This window comes from Haliotis rufescens, unplaced genomic scaffold (genome assembly GCF_023055435.1).
Source record: "Haliotis rufescens isolate VD_foot unplaced genomic scaffold, xgHalRufe1.0.p SCAF_14, whole genome shotgun sequence".
Lineage (NCBI taxonomy): Eukaryota > Metazoa > Mollusca > Gastropoda > Lepetellida > Haliotidae > Haliotis > Haliotis rufescens.
This window is the reverse complement of record NW_025963824.1, coordinates 23769483-23792462: the sequence shown is the minus strand read 5'-3', so window position 1 is coordinate 23792462 and position 22980 is coordinate 23769483. Positions and strand designations below refer to the sequence as shown.

The following is a 22980-nucleotide window of genomic DNA, read 5'->3' as shown; positions in this document are numbered from 1 at the left end:
CATACAGAAGCGTTGTTTTTTCATCTTTTAGACCCTTTAATTTTGAACGTAGCGTCTTAGCATTCTCCGGGATAAGTCATAGAGTTTGGTTGCATGCCCGTTCAAGGATACCCATCCTAGAGAAAAAAAACAACCCCAAAAATCCAAACTATCGTAGTGACAATCTACAGCAATCTATGAATTTACCTTAGTATCTATTTGACACATCTTTACAATCACCTTTCAATGATCGGCCAATTGATCAGTGATGACAAAGGCTTGAAATCGCCACAGGTTAATTAACAACTTCGGAAATATCTCCCGTCACGTTTATCGTGTCGGCCATTTTGTACTTGATGTAAATGTATTACGACGCTCTGTCATTGTGATTGACTTACTGAGGTAGTTCTTAACGGACCTTCTCATCTAATGAGGATATTTTTTGGAATACATTTCTTGTAAACAAACTAAAACAGATGTTCCTCGCTTTGGGGGGAACTATTTTATTCCGGAATGGCCTATTAAAGCTAATAGTAAGTCAAGGCACCATGCGTGTATATGATCTGTTATTATATGTGTTTAACAAATACGGTTTGGGGCGTTAATAAAATACACTGACGCAAGTATAATCTAATCAAATCAATTGGATAATTGAATATGCTTTATTTTACATATTACATAACATCACTACACAAAATTTGGACAGTTGCAGTAACACACTACGGTGATCGCATTAAACACCACTTTGAACAGTATTTTAGTTATATCACGGTGTATCAGACTGATGTGGGACAAACATCCGAAGTGGTTCAGGCCATCCAACGGGTGTTCGCGAAAGCTGAGCGTATTCTGCCATACAGGTGGCACCCGTCACAAACACATGCAAGGACAAGTCAATTGTTCACCTGAACAAAGCACGGAAACACACAATGATGCCCGTTCTCACTATTACCGAGCATGTAAATTATATTGTCCGTCAAAAACATGGACGAGTATAAGCAATATGTTCCTACAGGTAATACATGTCATACATTTGACAAAATGTATTGGCTCAGAGCATTATTGTTCATCACAGCGTATAGACTCGGCATGCAGATGAACTCATCAGCGCATTTTTACACTTTATCTTTTAACTGGCATGTTAAACTTCTATTTCATAGCTCAGTTTTATTTGCACGGATCACTATGGAATCTTGGAAGGGACATTGTCGCGTTGTCGTATTGCCGCATTGACGCCCTTACAAAAAACGAGCAAAACGTGTCGAAATTAACCAAAGCGCGACAATTCGACAACGCGATATTTTGGCAATTTGTCGCATTGTCGCGTTGTCGCATTGTCGCTCTTTGAATAATCTTTTTCTATATTTTACAAAAGGGTGACAATGCCGTAACGCGAGAATTTTCAATGTCAAAATATGTCTCGTTGTCGCATTGTCGCCCCATCACAAATATGTATAAACGGCGTAAAGTTCAGTTAATGTTACAGTTAGGAAGCGGTAACCAAGTTATATCTGTCGTAGAAGTTCAACTTGATACATGTACGTCTTGAATTGAAAACACAAGTCCGTCCGCGAGTCCATAACGTTTTATGGTGAGCTCTTCTCTATAAGTGCTTAGTGTTCAACTCCCAGTTCCAAACACGTTGTACCTCATCAACAATCCACATTCCTCTAGTGCAGTGATAGTCCGGAAGATCTTACTCTTGACCGTATTAGACAACTGACGAGTTCACGCCTGACCTGTGACCTCGTTACACCCCCCATGAGGTGTTTGCAGAAGGGAGAGGGGCAGGAAATGTGTGCTCCAGCCCAGCGCGGAGCTCGCGACACACTGTATACTGCATGTTGTATACAGTATATTGCAGTTGATATACTGCATGTGATGCTGATTTGCGGAAAAGCTGCAACTTTCAAGATTCAAGATTCAATTTGCATTTATTTCATATACAACAGACCGCCGTCATATATCACTGGAATGCTGCTGAGAGCGGCGTTAAAACAACTTGTTTTCATAATGGAGCGCTGCAGTCATTTAAAATGGAACCGTATACATGTGTAGTACCAACTCAATCACTCTGTTTCGAATATTCAGCAGCAAAAATATATAATAACCAGCTGTGAGGAGAGATATAAGATTTTTAAAAGCAGTCAAATATGGATGATAAAGGAACCCTCACTGATTAGGATCTTGTTTACTTAAGAGCAGAGTTGGCCATGTTAGATGATATAACGGTGTCCTCCCAGATCGCCTAATTTCTCCCCACAAGGTAGCAAAATACAATCATGTGATGTGGGTATGCCATGCCTGGATGCGATTTATAATTAGGTAATGTGGATAGTTGGAACAGTCCACTTTACTGAATGAAGGGATGACAAGACAGCCAGAGATACATAGTTTTACATATTTTAATCAACAATATATTATAACAAGTAGCCTCTATCAAAAACTATGTGTCTCTGTGTCTCTTGTTGAATTAGCATTAGATAAGCCCCGACAGCTGAATGTCCTGCTATTTTTCACAAATTAAACTACCAGCGGCGGTATTGATTTAAACATATTTTATTTCGGAAAACCAAATTGATAAGGCACAAGTGACACACTTACGAGGCCTTCTCCTATAAACATTTCATTATATTGTGGTATGTGAATTCTGTGGTGCAGAATAAATGTACAGTGCATAGGAATTACAAGTAATGAGAAAATATAATAACACACACATATTCATATATATACAGTATTACACACAAACACATATACCTACATACACTCACACATACATCTATATATATACATATGATGAATTTACTTTTTTGGTATACAATGGTACATGATATATTTATAAAATAACACAGTAGTTAATAAACTACATGTAATAGACATTTTAAATTGATGTGAAGGGTGGGAAATCTTGAATGTAACTAAGCTGTGATAGTTACAGGGAATGCTATTGTTTTACATCAAAATCCGAGTGTTGAAACAACCATGTATTATATGTACCAATCACTTGTAAATTCCAGATAGTTTGAAAGTAGCTCATAAAATATAATTCTTGTTATAGTTCTTGTTGTATTAGGATACAATTTAAAATATGTTTGTTTCTACAATAAATTTATGGACATATTTAAAAATTAAGTTATTTTGTTCTTCAGATAGATTTTTGTTACCACATAGATGTTTCTAAATTTGGCTGAGTCCTTATATTCCTAAAGTTAAGAATTTTTTTTGTCTTATTAAAGAATATTTTGTACATTCAAGAAAATAGTGAAAAGCATTTTCGCATGGGGAACCGCAAAGGCAAGAAATAGTGTCTGACAAATTAACCCTAAATAAATCATCATTTAGATTCCTACATCTATGTCTAAGTCTTGTGTGGATAATATTAATTTTACGCTTTCCATAATTGAAATAATTTGGAGATTTAATAACAATTGGATAAATTTTAGTTTTTAATTCAGCTACAGAGATACTATTTTTAATATTTTCATTTTGTGAATTCCATTGTTTTAAAGAGTCTATTATAAATGATTTCTGAAATGTACTTGTTCTGGCAAAAGGTACAGACATGTTCTGTTTGTTACGTAGGTTATAATTTGAAACAGCTGATCTATTGTGGGGTAACAAATCCTTTAGATATGAGGGACATTCATTTACTATTATTTTGTGCACTGTCGTAAGTTTTTTAATTTTTCGTCTTTCTTTTAGTGGTAGCCAGTCGGTTTCGAAATATAAACTTTCTCTCGAGGCAAATTTGGTCAAGCCAGTCACAATTCTGGCAGCGTCAAGTTGTATTAATTCCAGTTTATTTTTGTTATAAGCAGAACAGTTGTCCCATACTTCCGACGAGTATTCCAGAAGAGGTCTTATAAATGTAAGATAGATTTTTGACAGATTATATCTATTTCATTTATATTTAAGTTTACGCATAGCTGAAACCATTTTCGCTGTTGACCTAGCAATAATTGAAACATGTGCAGTCCATTTCGTATCTTGAGATAACGTGCCCCCCAGGTGTTTGTGGGTTTCAACATGTTCAATGGCACTGTTAGCATAGCAAATAGTTGGATAATCCTGTACCTGTTTGTGACTAAAAAGCATGTATTTTGTCTTGTTTGGATTAAAGTTTACAAGCCATGTGCTTGTCCACTGGTGGAGAGAGAGAAGGTCTTGATTTAGTCTGTCTGCAATTACCATATCAGTAGATGAAGTTCCTATACATGTATCGTCGGCGAATAACCTAGTAATATTTTGAAGCTGATCAGTAATATCATTTATGTAAACTAGAAATAGGAACGGCCCCAGTATAGAGCCTGTGGGACACCTGCTTTAGTGAATGTTTTACTTGATAAACTACCATTAATAAATACTCTTTGGCAACAGGCTGACAGATAACTACGACACCAAGCTAATAATTTACCAGTTATACCATATTGTTGAAATTTATGCAATATACCTCTGTGCCATACCCTGTCGAATGCCTTAGAAATATCACAGAATATCATACAAAAATATTTATGATCATCAAGTGAATTACAAATGTGATAGTAAATTTCAATTAATTGATATGTAGTACAATTGTTTGGCATGAATCCCGATTGATATTTGGAAAGTAGCTTATTCTCCAGAAAGTAATTATACATTCTTTTAAAAATGAGTCTTTCAAAAACTTTCCCAAGACAAGATAACAGTGAAATATACCTGTAGTTGGAAGGGTTGGATTACTTTCTTACTTATACTAGATTTAACGTGCGCTTTCCGACTGCAAGCGTATGTCGCACACGGAGGGTTGGATTTATCTCATTAAAGCTGGGTTGGATTACTTACTTACTTACTTACTTTGGAGATTTAACGTGCGCTTTCCGACTGATGCGTATTTCGCACACGGGCCCGGCCAGGCCATTTAATGTGTTTCCGAAAGGGGCGAAGGTGGTCTGTGCAACCCAAGAGGGGGGTTTTAGGGGTTGCTTATATAGAATTTGGGAATTTTGAGATTTGGAATAGATGCCGATGGGATTGGGGAGGAGAACTAAGGGAGCTGGGTATGGTGGATGTTTGTTTGTTTATGTGATTTTGATTTGGTAGGTTATTGTGTTTTTAGATGCGTCTTATTAGTTCCGTTTTTATTAAGAATACGCCTAAGGCCTTGAAGTTTTCTAGTTTATTTTGTGGGTTTAGTACTGCTTCTAGAGTTAGAGCCTTGTTTAGATTGAGGGTGGTTTGTAATGCGGTTCGATGTGTTAGGTAGTGTGTGCAGTGGATGAGTGCGTGTTCTGGGGTTTCTGGTTGTTTGCAGTGTGGGCAGTTACCTGTAGTGTGGTTTTTTTAAAATTTTAGGTGGTTATTTAGGTTGGTGTGTCCTGTTTGGAGTTTAGTGATTACTCTGTCGATTTTTTTGGATGGATGGAGAATTTTTGGTTTGGTTAGTGGTTTGCTGAGCACTTTTTTGATTTGGCTATTTGAGTTTAGATATAGGTTATGCCATTTTTTTGTGATTTTTTGCTTGTTTACACTTTTAATTTCTGATTTTGAGATGGGTAAGTTTAAGCTTATTTCTGGGATTTTGAGGGATAGTTTAGCTGCTTTATCGGCGTTTTCATTACCGTATATTCCTACGTGGGCGGGTATCCACAAGAAGGTTATTTGTTTGCCTGCCTTAGTTAGGTCGTTGGAGCTTTTAAGTATTTGATTTATTAATTTAGGTCGGTTTTTGGTATTTTTGTTTTGGAGGGCTTGCAGTCCACTTAGGGAGTCGGTAAGTATTAGGATTTTTTTGTGGTTTTTGGATTCTTGATTATGGAGGGCTGAGGCCATGCCCATTAGTTCTGCCGTGAATATTGATTGGTTGTTTGGGAGTCGGAAGGATTGTGTGGTTTTAGTTGGTTGTGTGGTATGGACTCCGAAACCTGTGTGTTTGGAGGTCGGATCTGAGGATCCGTCCGTGTAAATGTGACACCAATTTGGCCAATTTTCGTGTATGTATGCTAGTGTGGTAGTTTTAGCTATGTTTGGGTCGGTTTGTTTATTTATTTGGCTAGCTAGTGTTGTGTCTATTTTGGGTATTTTAAGTTTAGGGGTGAAGATATTTGATTGTTTGCAGTTTTGTTTAAGATTTTTAATTTGGTGTTCATTTAGGTAGTTTGTTATTCTTTGAGATATTGGGGTAAGTAAGGGGTGTTTACGAGCTAGAGCTTGGTTTTTGGGGCTGATGTTTTGGTTTATTAAGTTTTGGATGAGAGGGTTTGATTGGGACGCGGCCCAGAAATTTAAGCTTAGCTGTTCCCTGCGTAGACTTAGTGGCATTTCTCCTGTTAAGGCCTGAAGTGAGGTGTAGGAGGTGCCATGTTGGGTGCGTGTAATTAGTTTGAGAGCCTGATATTGTATTGAGTCAAGTTTTTTAGATAGAGAGTTGTTTAGGGTGTTGTATATGGCGCAGCCGTAGTCTAGTTTTGATCTAATTAGTGATATGTAGAGAGAGAGGAGGGTATCTTTGGATGCTCCCCAGTTAGAGCCAGTTAGGCATCTTAGGGTGTTTAGGTCTTTACTGCATTTAGTTGTTAGGTTTTGGATGTGAGCATCCCAGGTGAGATGTTCATCGAAAATAAGTCCTAAGAATTTGGTTTGTTTTTGAAATTTGATTGTTTGATTGTTTAGCTGGAGGATTGGGGAGGCGGGTTTCATGTTTTTATGTTTGAATACTATTCCTGTTGTTTTTTCTGAGTTAAGGGAGAAGCCCCATTTGTCAGCCAATTGTTGTATTTTATTAAGAGATTTTTGGAGTAAATTTTGGACCATGTTCATGCTTTTAGTGCGGATCCAGATGGCTCCATCATCCGCGAATTTTGATGTGTTTACTTTAGGGGATAGGCCCTCGAATAGATCGTTTATCATTATATTGAAGAGGGTGGGGCTGAGGATACTGCCCTGTGGAGTACCATTTTCTAGGGGACATTGGTCCGATAGAGTTTGGTCTATACCCACGGTTATTGCTGGGTTGGATTTATCTCATTTTCCTTTTATAAGTGTGTATATCCTTCTCTTCATTTGAGAAAGGCAAAATTTACTGACCTCTCTATCTCAGTGGTTTAAGATTCTTTACTCATGTGCAAGCTATACACCGCTAATATTCCCACTAAAGAGCAGTGTTGGTTTAAGGCTTAATCAGCTATGACTTTCCCGTTGCTCAACGTTGGCCTACTCCGGGAGAGCGCATGGATTAGTGATCACACAGATTAGGCAATCTGGGCTCACCAGTAATTAGACAATGTGGGTATTAATTGGTTTAGGAAATTAGGCGATCTGGGTATACTCCGATATAACCATAATCCAGGAGCTCCGGCGGGGGGCAAACTGGTCTTGTTATTGTGTGGTATGAGCTGTGACGTAGACCCAAGAGAATAAAGTAAAAAATGAGACTAACGCAAGGCTACAATGATTGGGAAAGTCTAGATTTCCACAGCTCTAGCCTGAAATTAAGAATTGATCTGTACTCCTTTTTAATTTTTTAATTTTATTTTGTAGACATGGATAGACCAACCAGGAAAGAAATTGATGGAATATTAATATCACATGTCACCAATAATCCAGTCAAATTCATCACACAATAACATATTAGTATTTGATATTACGAAGGGCATGATAAGGTACATGTTCACTGTGGTAATGTACATACTAGTCGACTTGATTAAAATGTGTATCATAGTGTAGCGCGTCATCAACGATTACTATATGATATCCTAACTTGTCATCGATGTATTGACATCGAACAATGTACGATAATTCGAAATTCTTATTCGAGCTATAAAAAGCTTCAACAGGGACAGTACCGGTGTCAGTAAAAACTTCGTAGTTAAAAATATAATCTAAAGGAGCCAAGAACAATATTGTTTTATTAACGCTTCTTCCATGGATAGAATTGAGGCAATCTGGGCTTGCCAAATCGTTCTAGACTTGAGCGTGAATCCTTTTAACTTTATTCTCTATGGTCTGGGAGACGTACAGGGGTGTCAGTATCGCATGGAGAACTGACGTTTTGGGGAATGCAGCAGGGGCCATCATGGTTAGTGTAATCAGATATATTGTGGAGTTTCGGGTTTGGGCTGTTTGCTGAATAGAACAAGGGCTCACGGACAAGGGCACAATGTAGAGATTAAAGCATCTCCACCTCTGATTATATCAGATATGTTATTGTGATTTGAAATCTCTTTTTGAACAATTGCGAGTTATTCTATACTCTGTATTGTTTCGTCATGGTAGAATATATATGTTCTATGTTGCTTTTTAAATTATCCACAAATAATGAGAACTTCAATGTAAACATCTATCTGGAGATATACAATAATACAACTGAAGGGCATATCTGAAAAATGGGACTAATCGAATAATATTTCTTTCTTAAACACTGTCCGTTACAGGCATTCTAATCATTATAATTATTATACTTTGTATAGTTTAAAAGTTTCAAATAATTTCAAATAATGGCAAATTGTGTATCTTTCTGCATTTTGAATTCATTGTAATTTTTGCAATAAAACCCTAACATCAGATAGTGATATATACGAATATGATCTATACTGTGATAAATGAATTATTAATTTCGTATTATGAATTAAATAAATTGAAATATGATAGTACAAACAAATTATTTTAATCTGTTCGTGTGAGTAGGTAACAAAAGATCGAGGCAACTCACTAACGTAACCATTTGTGAAAAATGAAATATTAAAAGTTTAGGGGTTTGAACATGTGCATTGAATGACAGACAAGAAAGCAACGCAATGATTAAATTATAAATCAAATTATTTTATAAATAAAACTGAATATATAGAAACTAAAAGTTTAATTTCTCATTGTTGGAAGGTGTTTAATAATAGTTTTTGTTTGATTGTTTGTTGTTAAACGCCGCACTCAACAATATACCTGCTATATGACGGCGGTTTGTAAATAATCCAGTCTGGGCCAGACAATCCAGTTATTGACATCAAGAGCACCGATCTACGCAGTTGGGATACGATGATATGCATCAACCAAGTCAGCGAGTCTGACCACCCGATTACGTTAGTCGCCTTCGTACAAGCATGGGTTGTTGAAGGCCTATTATAACCCGGATCTTCACGGGTATTTTTTTAAATAATAAGGTACAATGAAATTCTGTATATGTCCATAATACGTGTGTATAAGTAAATGGATAATATATCCATACACGCCAATTAAATGAGTTAGAATGCATATGGTTCATTGAAGAACTCTTTTACAAGTCCATATTTCAAGACATGTATTTGATATTCATAATAACTCCATAAAAGCTACACAATGGCGACAAAACGGTACCAGCATCACAGATACCTGTAATACATTTTTGAACACGAGATACATATAATTACTTTAAGGTTAAATCATGAATCTAAATCGTAAATTAGAAGGATTAAAAATATACGCTTCCGACATTTTTCGTATTTTCTTTCGTTTGGAGAGAGAAGTAGTGACAGTAGTGACTGGTATCTGATGGGTGCAAACAGGTGTCGAGTCGCTGTCTCAGATGGCTCTAATTTCGTAGCTCTAAAGATCACGACGGCGACCGTGAAGTAGTTTGTCTCACAGTCCCTGAACCATATTATTTTCCCTTCCGCCCAGGCCTTACTGCAATGCTATAGCCCCAAATGAAACAAGCCTAGATGTTCAACAGGTTCAGGTTGAAATTTCCATCTCACTTAGGCTCCTTTTAAATTTAAATATAGTTTCTCGTTTTGACCAAAATAATATATTTTCAGAGACTAAGCGTTAGTCTAACCGTGAAGTACAACTATCCAAAAGATCCAATGCATGTCTATATTTCTTCAGACAGACTCTCCATGTTCCTATCGATATGTATCAAAAGACAAATGAATTAAATACTACAGCACTGTTGAATAGGTTATATGCGCATGTCAGCGTCAATCCTACAATATCATTTTGCGCAAAATACATATTGATGAATTAACGTTGTAATACTCTGAGTAGGCAAATATATGTCCAGATGTATACATCAGTTTCATCTCGTGATCTTTATTCGTGCGTTTAGCTCTTTATCTACAGGAGATTATGGGGTGTTACATCACACCAGAAAGCCAGGTCCAAACTCAAGTCATAATTTCATGGTCCGTCTTGTATGTTGGAAACCAATATCGCAATATGGCTGAATATTGCTAAACGTGATATTGACCCGATTACTCACATAATTATTCCATTTTCTTCATGCACGTTCTACAATCATCTACGATCACTATCTATAAGGAGGTATATCCATATTCATCCAAATGTCCATACATATATGTCCACATACATATGTATTAAGCAAGTCACACATTCTTCCTTAAAAGATAAATGCTAAGCATTTCCTCTGTATGTATTTATATATGTAAATATCGTATTTATGTCAACGCTGATGCAGTGAACGAACCACAGGCCTGATGCTAGAATAACATCTAATCTCAGAAATGAACATATTTTACAGAAAAAAACCCAGTTGTTAAACAATAGTTGTAAAATATAATAAAAAGGAGCCAAGAGACTTTCTTCATTTTGCCAAATTTTGGGCTGTATTGGATATATTTGTTTCGGGGTCTGTATGGCAGACAAACTTAATGCTTTTAAGTATAAAGATAAGTAAGTATAGCTGTTGTATAATTTTATATTCAAATATGTTTGTGATTAACCCGACCTTGAAAAATATTGAAGGATGAGGGGTAACTATGTATGTCATTATTTCAAATTAGAATGATAGCACATCAGGAAAGAATGGCACTTTAATATACATATCTTGTTAGCCCAATAGTGTTTTAAGTAAGAGCAACATGTATATCGAGAGTAAAGGTTTGGTGCGTGACTTATCACACATTACTGTCAGAAAGTGTGCATATTCTGTTTATCGGCAATAAATGACATAAGGCGATTCATGCGGGTAAATACGATTTACTTCAGAACTAGTATAGATTACTTTAGGTGAAACTTTGTGTAATTAACAGAACTTTGGATTTCGGCAAGCTTCGTGCTCAGGGGGTTGTTTGGGCGGGTTCAAAGGATTCGGGTCCTGGCTTGGGCTTTGTGTTGGACGTGTAGACGGCATTTCCAGGTTTGACGTATCAATGACCAAAATGATGTCTGATGCAATTCTCTATTTTGACTTGTACCGTGTGTTTTCGTGCCTTTTCGGGTGATCAATTGGCTTGCATTTGCATGTGTTTGTGGCGGGTGCCACCAGTGGATCGGGATGAGCTCGCCTTTTTGCGAGCACCAAGCGTCATCATTTTTTATGGCGAATAATGAAACATGCTCCTGGTGTTATCGGAATCGTGCAGTTGGCGCTACTTTTGGCAAGGGTTTCTTGTGATGATGGAATGGCTTATGTCGTTTTTGTCAACTGATAAACATGTGATATAATGTCAGTGTATATGGTCATGTAATTAAGAAACAAACCGCGAGTGGGAGTTGTTTATTGTACGATAAACAACGACCATGACTCGTTTATTTCTCATATGAGATATTAACATTACGTACAGCCTCTTTAAGGGTCACGTGTTAAATTAGGAACAAGTACACGCTTTAAAAATATTAACCCGTACTTAAATTATGATGATTCCCTGAATAGAATCCGACCGCGTCATTGCACTAAAGTGTGAATAAAGATCACAGCTTGCTGTGAAGTGTACTTCATCCCTGCAGATTTAGCAATTTCCTTAGTTATAAAATTTATGTCTAACAAAAACCCTAACAAAGACCCAAATGTTTATAGGCATGACCATATTATATTCCTCGGAAATATCTCCACATTTAAAAACAAAGCTAGATTGAGGCTTTGAAGGCATTAAGAAGTGATACACACAAGGAAGAAAATGTATGGATGTCAACGTCTTTATTATGAGGAACACAACGTTTCGGAGTAAAAACTTACTCCTTCATCAGGTGAATAAATGCTATGAGGCAGAGAAGATATATATGAACCTGTAAGAACAACAAAAGTAAAAAGATAGCAAAGGAGGAAACGTAACAAGGGAAACCAACAGGTAATTGGCGCTAATTACCCCGGCCTCCCGTTTGCCCATTGTCCATTGCCCATTACCAATCATTCATAAGATAAGTTTTGGCTTTAATTTGTCCATTGATAATCAACTATCAACGTCTATTATCTCAACCCTAAAAAGTACAAGAATCTGTACTTTAATGAGAAAGTGTTATCCAAATATAACATTTGTTACATTTGACCACGTTCTTAATGGCATTGTGTGTTCGAAGCTTTCGGCCATTTTTCACTTGTCAGAGTGGTACACAAAGTACGTGATCTGGACTAAAAGTTGTCTGACTTTTATTTTTGGTGGAAGCATCGGTGGCTGGGTTAGATCGCTGACTTTGTGTGCTGGTGATTGGGTGCCTCACTCACAGTGTAGGTTAAAATCCCGGACGGGACTCAACCCAAAAACGTACGAGCATCTGTACTTTACTAAGAAGGTGTTATCCCAATTATAACATTCGTTGTCAAGAAAGCACAATAAATGTATATTCGGCTTTGGATGGGTAATAATACCACAGACATTTACGGATATTTATAACGACTTGAGGGGCTTCGTAACGCAAGTCTTCTCAATTCAGGGATTGGTAACTGCGGTCTGTAAATATCGAGTCTGGACAGACAATCTTGTGATTGATGTCATGAGCATCGATCCACGCAATTGGGATACGATGACATTCATCAACCAAGTCAGCGAGCCTGACCACCCGATCCCGTTAGTCGCCTTTTACGACAAGCATTGTCGCCTTCTGTGGCAAGCATGGGTTCCTGAAGACCTATTATGCAATGCCATATTTCTTATCGCCAGGGATCACAGGTGTGATACCAGTCTCCCTCAAGGAGACGTCCGATTAAACTCTTTGCTTCGTCAATGCTTCGTCTTGCCCAAACTGGTAACTGGTACCACTAGCAACGATACAATGGCGTACAAAGACTTACAATGATCTAGACCAAATTTGAAATTTGTGCTGTAAGCTGCCTTCTGATTGGTAATTCCTTTTGTCGGTCAAAGTTCGCGCATGGTAGGTCTGACGTGACCCGTAATGGGATGTCCTCAGATCTTTGTTTAGCGGTAGCGAGAACTAAGATCTGATTTTTATGCGATTGATGTCGTCCAAATAGTGTTACGAACTACCAGAAACCATTTCATAGATCATGCTTTCTGTCTAGGAAACTATTCATTACTGCTGTACAGTATCAAATATATTAGAACAGTAAAAGAAAATAACGACACCAATTCTCAAACTGTGTAAAATTATATTCCCAGGATATATATATACACAATCGGGCAAAAGAAAATGCCTGCCATTCTAATATCACTCTTGTGTACAGTGAAATTGCGACCCCCGTGTTCCTTAAGACGGCATGTGCACGTCACCTGTTGTGAGACACTCATTCATATGATGCATGTAGTATCGCCTAAGATACCCGAAACAAATATATCTCCATCGAATAACCATTTCTTGTTTGTTTCATTTTTAACCAGCATCAAACATGGGTGCATACTTACTTTTGCCCGGCAGTTTACACAAGTTACAATTACTTCCCAATCGTTCGATCACTGAGACGATTGGAACATGGTGGTCGCAATTACAAATTGTGTGTGTGTGTAAATGTGGGTCTGTTGGATATTACATAAAACATTCATCTTGAGCGGGATGGTAGTTCGAGTTGGATAAGCATGTTAACTATGATTTTCTTAAGGTAGAGAATGCCGCGCATGAATGTATTAATGTGATTCCCAAGTACATGTACATGGGGGCTTTTCGGCAGAAATATCCACACAGAGGAGACTTAAATTGGGATCGGGTGAACATAATGTAGTACCTGGTAGATTGTGTGTCATCAAACCGGACAACTTTGGTCTTTGACTGATTGTGGCGTAACACACACTTATTCATTTACTTGTATCGGAAATTGAATGTTCATCTTAATTGTTATTGATGAACACGTAATATATTTTTAAAGAAATAAAACAGTGACATAATAACTACAACTTTATTTGTGTACGAGTAGCTCTATTGGAGATGGAGATGAATAAGTGTTATAAAGTTGTAAGCTTCTTCACAACCGTGTAACCATGAATTGACTTTATTGGGTAATCCAAAAAGACATATCGACCCAAAATAGCCAAATATCATACGATTTCACCTGTTCACCATCTTGGATGCAAGGCGAAAACATTTCAGCGCGTTTGAAGCTACTGAGAATGCCCCCTCAGAGTTGGACGAACATTCTGTGGTAGCGCGGCGGTGTTGACCAGAGGTTATCAGCAGTATTTCCTGTCCAGGTTATTTAGGTCCGTTGTGCGTGCGTGCGTGCGTGCGTGCGTGCGTGCGTGCGTGCGTGCGTGTGTGTATATGTGTGTGTGAGGGGGGGGGGGGCGTGGGGGTGAGAGTGAGGGGATAGATGATGGATTTAACAACAAGTAAGGTCACCTTGAGCGGGACGGTTTTCGTAGATGGAAAAGCATATGAATTATGATTCTCTTTAAGTAGAAAATAAAGATCCACGATGTTCGACCTGGTAGAAGTGTGTAATCAAGCCGCACAGCATTGGTCTTTGATTGACTGTGGCGTCAAAACAAACTCATTCATGTTCTTGATCTGAATGTTCATCTTAATTGTTATGGAAGGTCACGTAGCCGTGATCCAGAGAACAGGGTGTCATTAGATAAAAATGAAGTAATAATAGGATTACCAGAAAAATGGGGTATAACACCCAACCCAATAAGCTTCACTCAGGAACACCAGAGTAAGTCAGTACAAGATTGAAAACTGCCCAGTAAGTAAGTATGACAGGCTAGTCGGGTATTGCTACTTGTATATGTGAAAACAAAGTTATTAAAATGAATAGCAACACTGATGAAAGTCACCAATAAACGTGTATAAGTGTTATATCGTCACTGCAAAACAAAACAAATGAGTGTTTGTCTTAAGTATTAACATTCAAATACGTGATATCTCTGTTAGCGATATTGTCTACGTTCTACCCGTGAGTAAGCGTTAGGCTTACTATCTCGTAGTATAAATGTCCAGTTTGGAATTTGAAACTAATCTGTTTACAGTAACAGGACACTGCTTAAGTGTCATGTACAAATGAGAAAGTGGAATCCCGTCAATTAGGCGGACGAACCTTAAAACTATTAATAAACATTGAAATAAGCAAATATCGGAAAAATGTATATGCATATAATATCTGGCAATATACATCAAGATCACCTTCTGCAAAAATAAGTTTTAAAAGCCGGTTGATATTCGTTTGCGTATTTGATGATTATATAACTTTCGAAAGTATTAATCCTTTTCCTATACTCAGACGTTCCTGAGCCTTGCGCTTTCCTAATTATTTTGACTAAAATTATTATCGTTATCATTGTATTAGTTAATGGGAAATGCGTGCCGATCAAGTACGTGCCATAAATTAAAACGACATTGTACGATTCCGAACTTATCACGAGACTGTGTTTATGAATCATTGTCAAAAAGTGGTGACATAGTGGAAACAATACGCGAAATAGCGCATGCACAGAACAGAAAATTTGGACAAGGCATTAAGCAATCCGCATGCGCAGAACGATTGATTTCAGTACTTCCGCTAAGCGCTTCGAGTACAGCGTCAAACTCGGGCCTGTAATCTAGCATGCGAGAACTGACCAATGAAATCTGAGAGGTAGGAATACCGGTAGACGTGTTGCTTGATTGACAATGTCAATCAAGAAAGGGACGAGCTTGATGATATCGTTCTCTCCCAGTAAATTCCTATGTCAAATAACGACGTTATTTGGACGGAAAAACGATGGTTTGAAAGCGTCCAAATAACGTCGTTTTCCCGTCCAATGACCATATTCGGAAAAAAACGACGTTTTCGTGTTTGCAGTGTGATCACTAATATGCAATTTTTGAAAATCATTTCTCAGAGCAAATATCCGAAATGTAGATTAAAAGAAATGCTGTAAATAACGCTGTGAATGGTGGTTTAGTAGTTTGTAGAAAATGGCGACATTTGTGATATACCTAATTTCAGAGGTCATTTTCAGTAATTTTGCTTTGCCTAAAATGGCAGTGGATGATATCATCGAACGGGGAATTTCCCACAGAATTCAACACTGTGAAATATATTTGTGTGCGTAATGTATGTAGAACTTTATTCCACTTCAAAGTGAGGGTTGAAGAGGAGGGACATATATGTCCCTGTGGCATCCAGGGGGTTAATGTCACGCCACAGTACGTCTTCCTACACCTGGAATGTTTATCAATCTCGTCATTTTTGTCTGCTTTGATATATACAACTGTTTTTGGTTAAACTATTGTTGATTAAAACATGTTTTCGTGGTCAAATTTGATTATAAGCATTGACTGTGTATTCTTTTCGGTTCATTGAGGTGTGAATCGAAAAACCAATGAGCAGACATTTGTAAGAATCCTCTACGCGGATTCGTATCGAAAGGAATACACAGTCAATCCTTAAATAAAATACAAAAGTCCAAAGATAAGCTGTACAATTTACTCAACCGGTTTCACGAATGGGATTTTCAAGAGTACAGTTATGTCTACCGTTACGCTGCTTTGACGTCACAGTGCACTCTAACATATAATGGCGTCATTGTGCAATCTAACTTTGTTACGTCACAATAAGACTTGGGGCGATAGGGCAGGCGTACGACACATACAGAAATAAGTATTGTATTGGTAATAAAATGTACAATAATTGTATTAAAAAATCAATTATTTCAGGCCATTTTATTTTGGTTTGAAAGTATTAATAAAATAACTTTCTTTCTCGGTGCATCATTGCCACATTCGTAAAACGGGAATATCACCAAATTTGGTGCTTTATTCCCGGCACATTGATCAATGTGTTGACTGAGTGGGATACACCGACAAGAGGGGTCCCTTATTTGCTGTCGGTGGACCCTCACTCTCGCTCTTAGGGTGTCCCCTGTCTGTCCAATGTATTAGGCTTTGCATCCAGCACATTGTGTAACATAAGTCAAGTTTTTCGAAGTACAATTAATATTTTCACGGACATAGTAAGTTTTTCCTTCTTTAAATGTAAAACGAACAACATTGTAAAAGTGAGTGAGTTGGTTTTAACGCCGCTTTTAACAGTATTCCAGTTATATCGCGGCGTGTCTATATCGTGCACGAGCTGAATTAGATACTAACGCCCAGATCCTACGTGATAATATACATGTATGTCACTTTTTAACCACAAGATATTAATATTATAGTTTTGGCTTGCCGAGGATTTTTTTCCACTTTTATCAACGAGTGTTCATATATTTGATATCAAAAGACACGAGGGTGAGATTTTATTTATCATCCAACATCATTCTTTCAACCCTTTCAGTTTGTAGAAAGCAATAAGCAGTGTCTTAAGTGTAAAAAGTACTGCTAACAGCTTCAGTAGCAGAGCCATTGGTGATGTCATTTGATTGTGACGTCATGGTAACCAATGACGTCACAATGGTCTGCAAAGCAATGTGATGCAATTTCTTGCAGCGATATCTACAGTATAGATATCGCTTGATTTCCCCCAAGCGATATCTCCTGTGGGAGCCAGTTTTGGATGATAGATATTATTCCTAAGCCACTGATGTATACAAAAGCTATAAAATGAGTCTAACATCTGTTGTAGATCACGACCAATTGTTAATTATTAACACTGTGCCAGCTGCATACAATAATAAAAAATATTGTGATAATATTTTCGATTCATCATAGAATTCGTCTGGTTTTAATTGGATACCTGTACATGAATCCTGTACTAGTGTCGCTTCGAGATTATTAAAAAAATATATTGCAAACAGTACAGGCGACAGGTGTTCTCCTTGCCTGACTCAGATGTCTCCTTTGCTGTAACCTCCTGGCGTTATTTTAGCGAACATAGTTTGAAATGTTCAATCAGTCGTTGTCTATACATAAGTGTATGGTATTTAAGAATTCATGTACAGATCATATAAATACCTACGTTGTTGTACGACTTGTTGAAAATATCGAATATTAATTCAAAGAATTTTATGTGACACTCACCTTTTAATTCCTTTTAAGCCAATCAGATCCAAGCCTATCGGGGTATCTTTCTCATGATGATAACCGATGCGCCTACAATTACAAGTGAGTGAGTTTGAACAGTATTCCAGTTGTGTCACGGCGTGAGTGAGTGAGTGAATATGGTTTTACGCCGCTTGTAGCAATATTCCAGCAATATCACGGCGGGGGACACCAGAAATGGGCTTCAAACATGTCTTAGACGTTTACCACTTTGGTGAAACCCACGAGCACGGGTATGGTGCTCACAAACCTGGAAACATAATCGGGACAAACTGGATTTCGAACCCACAATCACACAGTAGGTTTCTGGCGTTCCAAAGGAACGCAACACAACACAAGAAATTGGGGCGCATTCGACAACTGGTACATTAAAGTTACAATCATCCAAAACATGTTTTCACCCAGTAAAATAACTTCGAATCCGCTTATGATTACAGTGTCTGAGTGAACCGGCCTCTTGTGCAAAAGGTTAGTTGGTTGTTTACGCCGCACTCAGCAATATTCCAGCTATATGACGGTGGTCTGTAAATAATCGAGTCTGGACCAGACAATCCAGTGATTGACATCATGAGCATCGATCCACGCAATTGGGATCGATGACATGTTTCAACCAAGTCCACGAGCCTGACCACCCGATCCAGGAAGTCGCCCCTTACGACAAGCATGGGTCGCGAACTAGTTTAGATTTCTTCTATACATCCGGGTACTCATGGGAAAAAACAATATCAAAGGCAACAACCAGTCCCAGGGATTTGCTTTAGATCAGTGCCCATTTAAAGAATTAATCGTCTTGAGAATCTCCCCTTGAGTAATTGCGTCAGATAAAACACACGAGTTATCACAACTTGCACATTCTTCAATACAGTAAAGTACGTTTATAACGAACACGCTTATAACAAACTGACGGATATAACGAACTGATTTTTTTGTCCCGACTATTTGCTATTGTTATATTGTATAAATGCCTATAACGAACGACGGTTATAACATACTAAAGTTAGTGGTCCCTTTGAGTTCGTTATAACCGTAGTTTACTGTATCATTGTTCGTAATGAAATCAGCAACAGTGTCGTCAAATACAGATTGCTGATCTACACCTCCTGGATTTAATAACTATTTTCAAATATTCAAACCAAACATCGAGCGTTATAGACGTAACATGAACTCTTTCACATGTAACAGGGATTTGATTTTTCTCCAAAATACTTTGTAATCCTTGTCAGCAATAGCAGATATAATCTCTTCCATGACGATCTTTATACTGTTAGCCGTTTATCATTACAAACATTGCGAAATAGTTTTTTTTGCTTTAAATATACTAATCAAATTAATGTCTGTTTCACATCTTCTGAGCAAATTCAAAAAAGTATATTTCTTTTTCTTTAAAACATGATGAGCGGTAAATATATGGATAGATTTAACAACCCAACTCACACTCACGCCTCACTTCAACACTGTCTACAGACTCAAACTGAAACCTACTCGTTTCAGGGAGGTGATCGGATTCACCTCTGGAGCCTACAACTTAATCCAATACAGATTCAACAAACTGGAAGATACAGTGCCATAATCTATTAAACTTGTTCTGTTACGAGTAATACACGTTATATCTCCAGATTTACGGCCATCGACAATGTGAGTTTCCACACTCTGCACAAGTCTTACAGACAGGCCAAATCGATTTGTTTCACATCTTGCGTTGCACGAGGTTCACGAAACGTGTCGGTTTCACACATCTCACCGAGTTAAAGTAGGTCAACATCCGCCTCTTCATCAACAATACAATCCTCGTTGTGGACTGGAGTTTGAGATTTTTCCGGTCACATTTCAAATTCTACATATGGAGGGAATGTTGACATGTTCCCAAACTACTCAAACATAATTTAACTGTACAGACGTAGGTGATTTTATAACAATCCACGCATTTCTGCGTAAAAAGTAATTGATTGATTTATGGCCCTATTTAGGAGTTTTATGGGACCCCCGCCCCCAGGCCAAGTTATCAAAACAAACAGCAAATAACACCGCTTATTAGCGCCGAGGAGTGTATTTTCTAAATAACAATAGTGTTTTCCTAAAAACAACACTTAGGTTATATGAATATTTATTCTGTTTGCGGAGTAGATGTCATCAAAGTGGAAGTCTTCACCCAAGCAATGGTAATACTACCGGATGACCATCATGTAATTTCTAGTGTTTGAATGACACATTGTTCTCAATAAATCGGATGTGGAAATAGATAGTTGTTTGGATTTATATTCAAGTTGATATTTCCGCTATTCAGTATGTGCAGTGGGGCCGTCTTATCAACAGTCATTTCTGAGGCATAAAAGTTTAATTAATTAAGTCCGCTCTAATTTTTTTGCATTTTCTCTAACGTTAATTTCAAGATTTACAGTAATATCTACTATTCAAAAGAAGTTTAAGAGCACCCGATATTTTCATATGGCCATGGTTAGCCATGACAGAAAGGGGGGGGGGGGGGGGGCAGCGATAGAGCGAGTAAGCGATATTTCCCATAATGCCGTACATTAAAACGGGTTTTGCTGATATTCAGTGATCCATTCCTATAATTCTCAGCGCTATTTTACCTCTTATAATTAGATTGTTTTCAAGATCTTGTAATGGAAAATGTGTTACATATCATACATAATGCTATGTGGTTTATTTTCCATATACGCATGTTATTTTTGTTCTTGTAGTGCAGTAAATAAGCACGATTCACGGACTTCAACAGAATAGTCGCTATTCATATTTCCATTTTGTTCATAATACCACCCCGTTCCTCAATCAATCTTAAAACTGAAACTTTAAAGGATAACTTGAACTGGAACAAATAATGATTAAAATCATCACGACTTTTGAGAGCGCCAGTAACCTGAAACCTCATTCCTTGAGGAGACTAGATATCCGATTATAGTATAGGCTCAAATATATATCAAATATGAGAGTGAGTGAGTTAGTGAGGTTTAACGCCGCTTTTAGCAATATCACGGCGGGGGACACCACAAATGGGCTTCACACATTATACCCATGTCGGGAATCGAACCCGGGTCTTCGGCGTGACGAACGAACGTCAAATATTAGAAGCATAGTTGATTTGACGTTATAGGTGAGGTGAAATTGGGTTTAACGTCGCGTCCAAGATTATTGCACTTATATAGCGACGTGCATGTACGTATGTGTGTTTGTGTGGCTACTTGTACTAGTCCGGACTGATGCCGATTTATAGTGTAAGCACACTGAGATACCATGCCGCAGTTTAACATGGATACCCGACTCAGACACAGTATACTGACTCCGAGCCGACCAGTCCTTGGTTTAGTCCCTCAATTCCGAGCGCCAGACAAAGTAACAACAAGTACCATCTTTTAACGTCTTTTGGTATGACGCGGCTGGGGATCGAATCCCGGACCTTCCGCTCTCCGGGCGGACGCTCTACCACTAGACCACGGAGACGGTCCTGACGTTATTGATATTCATAGTACTTTATATAGTTATCAAAATTAATTATGTGGCCATAGTTATTAGGATGTCTCTCCTTATGTGTAGTTTACACAAGTACACATATCAACTGTGGTAACGCCACAGCGATGGGGATAGTGGGGTAACCTAGTTGTTAAAGCGTTCGCTCGTCACGCCGAATACCCATTCCGATTCCCCACATGGGTACAAGGTGTGAAGCCAATTTCTTGTGTTCCCCGCAGTGATATTGCTGGATTATTGTTAAAAGCGTCGTAAAACTATTCTCACTGACTCACCGCGGTGTTTATCAAATTACTATATGCAAGTACATATACTTGTAGATTTGCACAAGAGAAAAGCCATAATACAAGTTGATCATAAATCAAATGTCAAAAAGAATATTTACGGACAACAGTATGACACGCTGTAACATCATACACTACTGAAAACAAGTTATAGAACACCCACAATTATAAGATTGTATTTTGCAATACAATCAGCAATGACTAGTTAACCATACTCTTCTTAACCTCTTTTGAAAAGTATATACTTAGAGATTTTAACCTGATTTATTTAGAGCGTATTGCCATTACCCGCCAACCGCTTTTGGCGTGATGGTCACATAAAACTGAAAAGGGACATAAATCAATCAATTACATTTTACGCAAAACATTGTGGATTGTTTTAAAATCACATACGAGTGGCCCAGTCGTCTAAGGCGCCGCGATTCGCTGTGCAGAGTTGCGTCCCTTAGGCACGCCAGAAACCTATGATTGTGGGTTCGAATCCCGGTTCGCCCCGATTATGTTTCTAGGTTTGTCAGCACCATACCCGTGCTCCTGGGTATCACCGAAGGGGTAAACGTCTGATACTTGCGTCACTTCGGGTTTTCCTCCCACATTAAGCTGACACGCCCGATACAACTGGAATACTGTTAAAAGCGGCGTTAAACCCAACTCACTCACTCACTCACTCACTCTTTATCTGTCAGTTTCTCTTTTGCAGCTTCCAGCAGTGATTTTGTCCTTATAGAAACTGAACTTGACGATTATAGGTCTTACCCTATATCTCGATTTAAGGCGGTGGGCACGTTTGATCTGAACGGACTGTGAGTTTCGAGCTCTACAGTGTTCTCCAAGAAATCACGCGCTACAGTTTTAGTATCGTTCCATCTTTCTGACGACGAACCATCAATCCTATTCACGACAAGGTTGTTCCGACCACTTTGAGTTTCTTTGTTGTCCGACACTGTTTCAAGTTTTTTCAGCTGTGCTTTAAGCTGTCCATTTTCACTTTTGCAAACTTTATAATCATCTTTTAATTCCTGATAGACTTAGTCCAACGTCTTATTCATAGATCTGACTTCCGCTCGAATGTGTTACCACACATGAGTAAAGTTCTCCTCATTGTCATCAGGTGAGGTGAGGTGAAATGGGGTTTAAC

At 38.0% G+C, this 22980-nt stretch overlaps 1 protein-coding gene across 1 annotated transcript in view; it reads right to left on the bottom strand.

Annotated features, from left to right (window-relative positions):
• The window catches only part of LOC124131220 (glucoside xylosyltransferase 1-like), a 73352-nt gene that overhangs the window by 38085 nt on the left and 12287 nt on the right, over nt 1-22980 (bottom strand). Inside the window, exon 2 of the mRNA XM_046494330.2 lies at nt 18052-18123. Within this exon, the coding sequence (XP_046350286.1) occupies nt 18052-18123 (72 nt within the window). The remainder of the gene's footprint in view (nt 1-18051; nt 18124-22980) is intronic.